The sequence below is a fragment of the Rutilus rutilus genome (assembly GCF_951802725.1).
Source record: "Rutilus rutilus genome assembly, chromosome: 9".
In the NCBI taxonomy this organism is placed as follows: domain Eukaryota; kingdom Metazoa; phylum Chordata; class Actinopteri; order Cypriniformes; family Leuciscidae; genus Rutilus; species Rutilus rutilus.
The window spans coordinates 12,562,320-12,574,799 of NC_140223.1; the positions used below are offsets into that span (position 1 = coordinate 12,562,320).

Consider the following 12,480-nt stretch of genomic DNA (forward strand, 5'->3'; position numbering starts at 1 on the left):
CATGCAGAAGAGAGGTATCTGGTAATCTAGGCGGGGTGGATTTAGGATTTAGCCCAGAATCACACACCCCCACAGACACTCAGTGTGTTCTGCATGTGAATCACACACACATACACACCTCCCTGCATATCCAGACCCTGACGCTCTGTTTCGCAGGCTGTTCTCAGATATAGCCGCTCACAAAAAGGATTGGTGATGAGGGCAAACGGCAATGAATGGGGCTTTCCCTTACCGTAGTGTAGGTAAAAATTGCAGGTTGGTTAGTGATCAACTGTACCACTTCTGAGAACCATAATATCAAACTAATAAGCTTTTAGGCCGCCCACTAACTTGATCGACCCGGCCATCCTCTCTTGGTGAAAGGGCTGATAGTTTGTAAGAAACAACAATATAATTACTGTTGCTGCAAGCATAATAACTGCACAAAGCAAAAAGTCTGTCTATGTCAGTAAATATCTAGTAGATATTTACATATTCTGAAGACACTGTGAGTGCCTGTGCAAGTATGAGCTGTGTAGGGCAGAAATGCGTTAGAGTAATAATATTACTGTCCGCAGAAACAGGTAGTGAAACGAATTATTAATACGTTTCTAGTAATAAAATTACAGTTAAATAGCTTGTTACAATGTTATCACGTTGCCAAATGTAAGTTGAGGCATTACTTTTCTCTGGCATTACATGGCTTGCCGTGTTAATAAACCCAATGATATTCTGGTCAAGAGATACCGCTCATTGTAAGTCTATGCAAGTTTGCACATTTCAGCATTCACCAGCCGAGAACCAAAAGGATGAATTCTTTGAAAAGAAATAGCACACCTGTTCTCGAAATCCGTATTATTTCATGTATCACTGAAGCACAAACTGTGCACGATGAGTTCCTTCCAATAGAGTTCCAGTCCCTAACATTAAGTATGAGACATAGTAATGGTTGACTTATCATTTTCAAATGTGGAATTTTTGCACAAACACAGACTCTACATATTCCCACTTTCACAATTGACCATCTTTTTCAAAGAGGATGTGCTTCTAGTTGTGCAGTGTAACATTATTATTCTTTTGAATCTCTTTGAAATACAGCGCAGGCACCCATAAGCAATCTTATTTTCCATTTCCTTCATTCCAACGGTCCAGAATCCAAATATAATAGACTGTACCTAAGCACATCAGTAAAAATATATATCTCACACACCCCGATTGGTCTAAAGCTACATCTTGCTGCCATTGTGCATGATTGAGGATTAAAGCCATTTTTCAAATGATGGTTCAGTGATATTCAGTACTGTATCCTGCCCACAAATCACCAGAGCAGCCAAGTTGTTTTTCATTCAAGAAGCCTTTTAATATTTGGATAATGGGCAGGTTGGAATAAAACATTCTCTATTGCTTTACGGTGCAACTAAATGCAACAAAGCTGCAACAGAATGGCAGAATTAGACAATGGATTAAATCAAATAGGGACGATCTGACCAAAAGGAATATTAACTCACCCACTCTTACACCACACTGAATTAGACACCTACGTCTAAATCCTTTAATACTGATTGCAGAAAAGTCTTCGGTCACTCAAGACCAGACCATTCATTTCCCAAGGCCACTAGAGATTGACAATCTTTCAGACTCAGTTTACAGACCTAATTACGACCACAGCTGATTTTCTCTCGACTCAGTCTCTGTCTTTGCCCTCCTTCCACGTTCAATAGTGCACTGCACACTAATGTCCCGAATCTGATGCCAAACGTGCCCCCTCATACTGCCGGCACACTGCTGACAATGACTGTTTTAGTCCCACTGAGAGCAATGCGTTTAAATGATGCACTTTAAATTGTTCACCTTACACGTTTCCCCCCGGCATAATGATTTTCCCGAAATAACACACAATCTTTATGAAAAAGGACATATGTAAATACAAGATATTCAAAGCAAATAATGTGTACTGCGGTGTTATTACAACAAATAGTGTCAATTACACAAGCGTCAACAAAACAAACATGGTAAGACATTTAGTTTTTCTCAAATTAAATTCATTTAATACACAGCAAAGGCCTAATATCACCCCATAACCAAAATAAATAGTAGCCATAAATATAAATGATATGGTACCATAAATAAATATATAGCACTGAACAACAATTAGCCTTTTGCTTGTCATAAAAAATATACTGCTATATTAAAATGATCATGTTTTGTGTGGTAGCAGCACACAATGAAGACAAAGAAGATAACAATAACACTTTTTATTCAACTTAACCAACTCTAGAACAAAAACTAGAAGAATCTCAAGAACAAAAATGACACCATGCAGTGAGGAGAACCGAAAAGGAGTAACAGAAACAAAGGGCTCTTATGGAGATTACGTGATTTACAATAAGATTTTTATTAGTTTTTCTATTTAAATATGCGCTAAATGATCATCATTGACCATTGCGCCATGTCTCACTGCTTTTTCAACGTGTCACGCTCGAGACCCAGCCTTTTCCATTCATCAGTGTTACGGCTCTGCATGGATACTATTATGCACATCTCGTGTTTTTAAGAGGCAAAAACGCGTTCTGTTTGATCATCCCTTATGCCTTTCACTCAGACGTCAAAAAATGTTGTCAAATTGAACAGATAGTGAAACTAAAGTGTTCTCCTCATGCAGGCGTATGAGGACAGCGGTGCAGCGTTTAAAGATAATTTCCGATGACTGACATCACAGAATTTCCCATTATTTTGGTGCTTATGTGTGAATGGTCTCTTACCGGTAAAAAGCAAGAACGCCGTTGCTTGTGTGAACAGCATACAGTATTTGTGTATTAACCTGTAAAGTCATTCTGGTAATTTTACTGTAATTTACCGGGATTGCTGTGTGAAAGGGTCTAGTAACTATGGAAACAAACTAGGGCATAATCAGTAAACTAGGAAACTAACAATGACTGTGAACAGGAAAACAGGAACAAAACCAAACTAGAACACAAAAAAAACTAACAAACTCCTGACATAACATCCTACTCCCGGAAGGTGTGTCCTCACGCCATAAGCTACAAACAAAGTCCAACACAGGAGGGAAGGTGGGGGCTCTGGAGGAGGATGTGTAGCTGGAGAGGGATGTGACCAAGGCGGGAGTGGCAGAAGGAAATACCATGGTGGAGACGGCGGAGGGAGGAGCCAGGGTGGAGACAAGAGCAGGAGGAGCCAGGTGGGGACCCAGCCAGGACGAAGGCCCAAGGCAGAACCGATGGTGGGAGGAGCTGCGACACTAGAGGTCCAGGAGCACAGGGCAGAGCTGCAGCGACAAGCGGCCAAGGTGAAGCCAGGGTGCCGGAAGACTGAGTAACTGTGGCCCAAGGTGGAGCCGGAGGGAAGGAGGAGCCCGACGGAACCGAAAGAGTGAAGGAACGAGGTGCAGGTGATGGACCAGAAGTGATCACTGACCAAGGCAGAGCCGGAGGGGCGACGGTCCCAGGTGGAGCTCATAGAGTGAGGGACCAAGGTGGAGACGACTGGTCGACGGGCCGAGGTGGAGTGACGGGCTCGGCGGCCCGAGGCAGAGAAAGGGGATCCACGTGCCTAGGCGGAGCTGGAAGGCCCCGAGGCGGATCTGTGCAGCAGAGTGGAGTTAACAGAGGTTGCGCAGAGGAACTGAAAGGAACCAGCGGAAGTGGGGCCGGATGACTGGCTGACTTTGGTAGAGGAGGCGGGAGAAGGAGGCTGGGTGGGACCATCAGAGATGCAGGAGACTGGGAGCTGGGCGGGACCAACGGAGACGGGAGACAATTCCTCAAAATAATCCCCAGAGCTGTCGGCTCTCGCACCTGGCCAGATCACTTGCTGGGCTCGGACTCCCAGGCGATGATGTGCATAGGTGTCGGCTCTGGTGTAGGCATCGCGGCAGACTCAGGCTCCGTGTCTATGGTGGGATGAGACTCAAGATCCATTTTTGACGGCTGGCTGGGCTCTGGGTTCGGGTGCAGGGGGTGGTGGTATCCTCTTCATCGGCCTCCACTACAGTGAATGGGGAACCACATGAAAAGTGGACCGTTTAAACAAAATCTATAAATTTCCCTCAAGGACCACCACTGGGAAATGGGGTTTTAGCCTTTACCTCCTTGTTGAGTCCTGTCCAATAAAATGAGATGAGAGCACTGTCTGGGTAATGAGTATGGAAAGCAAGGTCTAAAAAATCGGTGGTGTGGTTCTTGAGGGATCGCTCCTCCTGAATAAGCAAGAGGAGACACACAGCTGGTAAATCCATTTCTTTGGAGGTTGGTTTCCACATTTTGTGTGGTAGCAGCATACAATGAAGACAAAGGAGATAACAACAACAGTCTTTATTACCCCCCTATTTATATTGGCTGGTGTAAAAAGCACACAAATTGATTAATAGTTCTGATATTAATTCACTTTTACATAACGCTGCCTTTCCTGTGTGTGCTTGAGCTCCTGAACACCCATAGGATCAGCGCTTATGACAACAGCGTATTATGTGTGCCTGTGCCTTCAATTCAACGCAACAAGAGCCAACACAACAAACACCATTCCTCTTCCAGCAAATGTGATTTCATACAACCACTAAATTCACATACTGCTCATTCTATCTTAATTAACATCTGGCGTAGTTAATGTACAATCTGAAGCGAACACTTCCCTATACAGAATTACCACTGTTACTTCGCTCTCAACAACAGCACATCTGTCCACTCCAAGGGAGGTGGTTGAAGGACCGTTGCCAGGAGGGCATTATGTTGGCTGAACGCTGGCAGAATGTTGGTTGATTTTGCCAGCTTGCTCACTTCCTCCAATCTGTGTCAGTGTTACATCAAACCCCCTCGACTGGTTTGTCTGTCTCTCATGGTGACTGCAGTGGCGGCGCCAGACTCTGTACCCTGGTGTTTGCAAACACGAAGCAAAAGAAAACGTTGTACCCATATTCCGTGCAGTTGGGAGAGCTTGCCAAGAACCGGCCCAATGTAGTTCACTTGGGAGATGTGAAAAGAAAACGTGACAAAATACAAATATGGATAGTTCTGGTGCATCTTGTACACGCAAATCCTTGGAAAGGAACTGGAAGTGGACCAAGAAAATACACGGATCATTTAGCTGATGGATTCTTTCATCTGTTTGTTGAGAGTTCTTTTTCATCTTTTCATCATTCAACCCACTTCATGTAAATTATTAGGTGACATCCAGTTTTAAAATAAAGCACAAAGAAAATAAATAATACAAACAGCTGAAAGTCTCTCACTGACTGTTTTGATACAAAGTTTTTCTCATTTAGCTGATTGATTCCTTCATCTGTCTGTTGAGAGTTCTGATCTTTTCATAATTCAACCCACTTTATGTAAATTATTTAAACAAATAAAATTATAAAAATGTGAATGGTTTAAAAAAAAATCTGAAAAATGCATCAAGGTTCCCACAAAAGTATTAAAACATAAAAATTTGATAATAATGATAAATGTTTTCTGAGCAGCAAATCAGCATATTGGAATGATTTATGAAGGATCACGTGACACTGAAGACTGGAATAATGATCTCTGTTCTCAACAAACATGCAAGTAACCAATGCCGTCAACTTGTGGGCGGGCTTAGCATATCATTAACTGCTGAGAAGCAGTCTCAAGAGAGGCCAGGTTATACCGGTATATTTTTCGGTTGATATGAAAAATCGTCTACATTTATAATATAGCGGGTGAATTATGTATATGATGCATATTACGATGTTATGATCCTTTCTCCACCGACGTTCTAAGTTGTTCAAAGCATTTTTAAGGATGCTGATATTTAGAAGGCAACTGTCCGACTCTGAGATGGCGAATGGGAACATGGTTTGTGTAACATTAGCAACACACTATTAGCTGTTGGATAACATAGTCAAGCAAAAGGCTAATCGTATCAATTACCGTTATGTGCCCGACGTTGTAGAGAGTGATACATAAAACATTACACCATTCTGATAAACAGAATTGTAGACAAGAGTGTGTAATTCACTCTTTCTCCTCTTCTTCTGAATCAGTTTCTGGTTCAAACATATACGGCTGAATTAAACCAGTATTTCAACTTGCCATCGTGTAGCATTTACTACAGTAAAGTTGACTGAGTGGATCAGGTATTCTGAGCTGGTGTGATTGAGTGGGATGGGGCTAATCCACATATACTAAACAGATTTACATTCAAGCTATTTGAAGGCATTAAGATTTATTTTTTTTTTACAGAAAAAACGTTTAAATGTGTCATTTTTGTGATCTAGGATGAGTTTTAAGGGATTCAATTATTGATTACAGAGGGGCTTTAATTTAATATGAATAACATACAGGCTTATTCTAAACAGATATGGAGTATTTAAATTTCTTTTTTGCAATAAGACATGATCTCTGATGCATGCACAGTAAATCTGGTCTGAAGCATTCCATATATTAGAGCAGAACTCAAGGTCATGGGTTTGATTCCCATAGAATGCATGAACTAATAAATGCATAACTACAATGAGTTATTTTTGTCTGCATAATGCATGTAAATGAAATCATCACTTGGAGCTCAGTTAAAGTTAATGAATGCATTAGAATTCCTACGTGTGAAACAGAGACGTCTTCTCCTTGGAAAAATTAATTGTGTTCTTTTGGTGTTTTGTACATTCCTTGAAAAAAAAATCTAAGAAAAAGAGGTGTAAAATAATGTCATGTTTAGGGGTGTTAATGTTAAACACTTGTGATGACAACTACAACAGAGTTCTGACAAAACTAGATAGTGCTGACTGACAGACTAGCGCATTTTGGCTTGGTCTGTAGTGTAAATGCTGCCAAAACCCGTTTGACTCCCACAGAAGGAGATGTTTAGCCAAATGTTCATGCTGGTCTTTTCCATACAATGAAAATTGACAGAACTCTCATTTGTGGGTGAACTATTCCATTAAAAGTTTAAAGAATAACTTGGAGTTCATCAAAAATCCAATCTCAAAAACGTCAATTATAGTAAAATGTGAATTGACATATAATCTCATATCCAATTGAAGAAAGAATAACATTTCAAAGCACTGCAGTATCTCAAAAATGCAACAGCAGTTGTTTTCGCAAGACAAATAGAGCAAATACCTGCACATATATAGAGAGAATACATTATTTCAAGCCTGCACTCTCCCACACATGAACACACACGCAGTCGTAAATGTCAGTGACGGTACTGCTCTCCACTGCAGACTAATGAAGCGACTTATTTTCATCAGACAAACAAAAGCCCTGCCGTTACTAACGTCGGATAACAAATGAAATCTACTTTCATCTCCTGGGTATGTTCTGAAAAGATTTCAAGTCAAAAATGACCCCCATTTACTTCCTAAATACATGTTAGTGGTCTTATTGTGAAAGATTCAAATACACATATTTGCCTGTCATATAGAGACATTTTTCACCATTCAATCCATTTCCAATTAATAGTCGATCATAACTACGCACTTGATTTATTTGTTGTGAAGATGGAAGAAAGAGAAATTAGCCAGTGACAACAATACTTTAAAGTGTGACCTCAGTAATATGTACATTTTGCTTTTGTCAATATGCTTTGCCATCACAGGAATGACATTTTAAAATGCATTACAATAGAAAACAGTTATTTTAAATTGTAATGTTATTTCACAATATTACTGTCAGATTGAGATACGATAGAGCGATTGATTGATTGATTGATATTGATTGATTGATCGATCGATCGATATTATAAAAAAGACAGCCAGATCCAATAGATAGACAGACAGGCACGATAAATAGACAAACAGACAGGCAGATAGATAGATAGATAGATAGATAGATAGATAGATAGATAGATAGATAGATAGATAGATAGATAGATAGATAGATAGATAGATAGATAGATAGATAGGATATGATACGATATGATACATAGATAGATACGATACGATAGATTTGTTTGAATAGATTTTACAACAAGTGGCTTTTGTTTGCTTTATTTCCATAGAAGTGAAAATAAGGGTCTCAATAGCTTGTGTCTATGTGCATATACATCAGACTGATGTTGCATCTCTCTGCTTTTCAGCATATTGCACCATGATGCCATGTCAAGTTAAAAGTAGTTCAACTTTGAAAAATGCACCCTGGGACTGCTGATTTGTGCTCCATTCTGCTGTGCTCCATCAAGCTGTCTTTGAACACAATACACGTCCTGTGTGAACACAAATCTGTGAACACAAGTCTGCTTTACATGTTAGGAACTATCTTAGTCCGAAATTTGATATTAGTTACTGATTAGTTAAGCTTGTTTCCATATTAGTTAAAAGCAAGGTAGGTGATTTGTTCCAGAAATTTTTTTGTTATGCTGGTTGAAAGTCACTTAACATCCTGATAGCAATCTCTAAAGCGGTCTAAATGTATGTATATCGTCTGTGGAAGGTGTAGGACCATAAAATGTTCGTCCAATCATTGTATACAATGTCCTACCTGCCTGTCATCGTATGTATTTCCATACCTCCACGCAACCGAAACTTTTACAGTTCTTCCTGAACCAAAACAACGAGCTTATGCTGCGCTCATGCCATAACTACGTAAGAGATGGAAACCCGTGACGTGCACTATCAACGCCGAAATGAATCTGCAGCAGTCAGGAGATACAGGTCAGTGCTCTTTAAGTTGTTTATGTTCATTATTATTGTAATGTTACATGCTTTGAGACATGAGGTAGTTTTAGCCGTCTCGTGACGCTTTTGTTTGCTCCCTGCTGTACACGTTCATGTGTTTTGAAAGAGGCTTGGCTTTGGAGACGCTCTGGAGGGAGGCTGGGATCTTATGCTTTCAAAGCTAGCTCGCTATTGCTAGCCTCTCCGAAAATCGCACCTTTAATAGTAGTAGCTGAAGGGCCCTATTTTAACGATCTGAAACGCAAGTATCAAATGCGAAACGCAAGTAACTTTGTGGGCGGATCTCGGGCGCTGTTGCTATTATACCGGCGGGATAAATGACTTGCGCCCAACGCAAATCTAAAATGGGTTGGTCCGAAGGAGCTACATTACTCGTAGGTGTGGTTTGGGCGTAACGTGAAATAAACCAATCAGAGCATCATCTTGCTCGGAGCGGTTCACAGTCGAGGAGACCAAAGTTCTCGTCAGGGCCGTAAATGACAGAGAAGTGACATTGTATGGGGATGGGAGAAACCCACCCAAATTAGCTTCGGTTAAACAGGCGTATAATAATTTTGGTAAATGTGTAAGCTAGATTTATGCCTATTTGGGCCATTTTATGGACACCACAATGATTTCCCTCATGTGGAATATTTGTCCTTGTAATTATGTATGGTTTGCAAAAATGGCAACTGCTGCATCTGTGTAGATGAGAGAAGCAAAGTGTATGCGCGTTGTGCACACGCTACATCATGGCCAAGCATGCGCCCTTAAAATAGCATCTGAACGCGCCACTGAAAACGCGCCACTGACTTTAGACTAGGTTTTTCCTGGTCAGTGGCGGAATTGTTTTCTGGAACTGCAAAATAGCACCAGGGAACGTTTGCGCCGGAACACGCCTCCTCTTTTCGCTGAACCGCCCCCGGGAGCGCAAGTTCATTCCCTAATTTACCGATGTGCGTCTGTGGAGGGAAAAGTCCGCTGTGCATCGGGTGCACATCGGTTGGTGTACAAAGTCAATTGCGCTGGGTGCAAGATAGGGCCCGAAGTGTTAAAGTAGTACTACTCATTTGTCCTGCATTACTTCCTGCATAGTAACCTATTAATGGTGAACCATTTTTCTAAAGTATTACTAAAAAATAACGAAATAAAAATAAATAAATAAATAAATAAATAGTCTGTGGTAAGGAAGCCATAAACAAAATCAGCTGTAAACAAACTGTTGCATGTTCAGTACGAGTCCCGGATGACTTGAAGTGAAACACTTCCATCCTTCCCCACAAGGGAACCTAGGGAATAACTTTTGCTATTGCAGTGCTGATGTGGATGCTATGCATCGTAGAATTGATTGGTTTGTTTGTGTGGCTGGCCCATCTGAGAGAGACACACATGAATGTTTAGTCTCATTAGTCTTGAGCCCAAACTCATCCTTAAACAGCACATTTCCTCTCGACCCGACCCAGTAACCCACTCTGGTTCTGCTGCCAGCTCGACACAGCAGACTGATTTACGTCTCATCTGGCCCACACTCACCTTTCTTGTCCCCGAAGAAGAGGGTCTGTTGTGCTGGATTTGACCACTGGAGGGAGGTGTTATCATTATAATCCACTCGACAGGTCATGTTAGCCGTGCTGCCCTCGACCACCGTCACATTCTGGGTGATGGGGAACTGAGTCTGACTGCCTGCAGAGAGACAGACAAGGAGAGAAAAAAGAGATGAGTATATAAACAAACCACTGCTACACGGGAAAGGGGACAGTGGAGGAGAGAAAGCTCTCAGGTAATACTGGTCTCCATACAGTGACTCACACAGCAAGGTCATCATGAAAGTAGTTTAATTAACACTATCATAACATAGATATTTCCAGTCCTGGATGTTGATAGTTTACTTTAGCTTGCTTAGCTAAATGCTAATCCGTATTTAAAGTAGCTGCACTTGAATCAATTGATTCAGTTCAAGCTGCACTTGAATTGAAAAAGCAGTTAGCTACACTACTACAAGCATCAAACAAAAAATAGATAACTAAGCTTTAGTTAGTTATTAGCCTCTGCTTTTAAACAATAAAAGAATCAGTTTTATTCTAGCTTAATGCATTCTTTATTATCAACATTTTCATAAAAAAGCAACATTTTAAACAAAAAGCTGAGAAATTCAAAGACTACAACGTGCATTAGCTTTTATCTATTGTTTCAGCTTCTTCGCCTGTGTTTTGATCCGGAGATTCTGTGCTCTTTCAGGAGATGTGTAATAGCGCCCCCTACCACATAACAGTGAAAACACGGAAAGTCGGAAAATTCCATCAATGGCCGGGAAGCGCTGTCTCATAATTGACAGAAAATTCCATCAATTGCAGGGAGAGAGTTAAAACAATTTGTCGTGCTGCACCACTAATCGCTGGTAAAAGCATTTCGTTTATGGTAAAGCTACTTCAAACAGCTACTCTCAATGCTACTGAAAAATACAGTTAAGTTGCTAAACTATGCTAAACGACAGTAAAAGCTGTAACAAAATGTTCATTCGTCAAAAGTCCATTTAGTGTTCCATGGAAATTACAACATGCGGGTTTCAAACGATACGAAGGCAAGTAAATAATGACAGATTTTTCATTATTTGCTGCATATTCGTATTTTTCTTAAAAAGTACTTAGTAAAGTATAATGAACTAGATGCGAAAGTTCGTCGAGACAAACTTTAAGTTGGCTTGATAAAGTCGGACCAGAAAGTTTGAAGAAGTTTGAAGTTTAAATTAGTTTGAAGTTTAAATTAGTTTGAAGTAGTTTGAAGTTTAAAGTAGTTTGAAGTTTAAAGTAGTTTGAAGTTTAAAGTATTTAAAAGTAGTTTAAAGTATTTTGAGTGGTTGGTTAGTTGTCACAGATGGTTACTATGGAGTTTTTATAGAGTTCTTAGCATGATCTTGGCATTATTTAACACAAAGAAAGAAAGAAAGATAGGTTAGAAAGATAAAAAGGTTAGAAATAAAGATTAGTTCGAAAGAAAGAAAGAAAGAAAGAAAGAAAGAAAGAAAGAAAGAAAGAAAAAGAGTAGTTAGAAAGAAAGAAAGAAAGAAAGAAAGAAAGAAAGAAAGAAAGAAAGAAAGAAAAAGATTAGTTAGAAAGAATGAAGGAAAGATTAGTTAGTTAGAAAGAAAGAAAGATAGGTTAGAAAGATAAAAAGGTTAGAAAGAAAGATTAGTTAGAAAGAAAGAAAGAAAGAAAGAAAGAAAGAAAAAGAGTAGTTAGAAAGAAAGAAAGAGAGAAAGATTAGTTAGAAAGAATGAAGGAAAGATTAGTTAGTTAGAAAGAAAGTTAGAAAGAAAGAAAGAAAGAAAGAAAGAAAGAAAGAGAAAGAAAGAAAGAAAAAGAGTAGTTAGAAAGAAAGAAAGAAAGAAAGAAAGAAAGAAAGAAAGAAAAAGAAAGAAAGAAAGAAAGAGAAAGATTAGTTAGAAAGAATGAAGGAAAGATTAGTAAGAAAGAAAGAAAGATAGGTTAGAAAGATAAAAAGGTTAGAAAGAAAGAAAGAAAGAAAGAAAGAAAGAAAGAAAGAAAGAAAGAAAGAAAGAAAGAACAAAAGAAAGAAAGATGGATTAGTTAGAAAGAAAGATAGATTAATTAGAAAGAAAGAAAGATGGATAAGTTAGAAAGAAAGAAAGAAAGAAAGAAAGAAAGAAAGAGAAAGAAAAAGAGTAGTAAGAAAGAAAGAAAGAAAGAAAGAAAGAAAGAAAGATCAGTTAGAAAAGAATGAAGGAAAGATTAGTTAGAAAGAAAGAAAGAAAGATAGGTTAGAAAGATAAAAAGGTTAGAAAGAAAGATTAGTTAGAAAGAAAGAAAGAAAGAAAGAAAGAGAGTAGTTAGAAAGAAAGAAAGAAAGAAAGAAAG

General features: G+C 39.3%; 1 protein-coding gene across 3 annotated transcripts in view; it reads right to left on the reverse strand.

Annotated features, from left to right (window-relative positions):
• Positions 1 to 12,480, reverse strand: part of cadm2b (cell adhesion molecule 2b) — a 222,351-nt gene that overhangs the window by 44,180 nt on the left and 165,691 nt on the right. For all 3 annotated transcript variants that reach the window (XM_084419470.1, XM_084419471.1, XM_084419469.1), the window contains exon 3: positions 10,139 to 10,288. In XM_084419470.1, the coding sequence (XP_084275596.1) occupies positions 10,139 to 10,288 (150 nt within the window). The remainder of the gene's footprint in view (positions 1 to 10,138; positions 10,289 to 12,480) is intronic.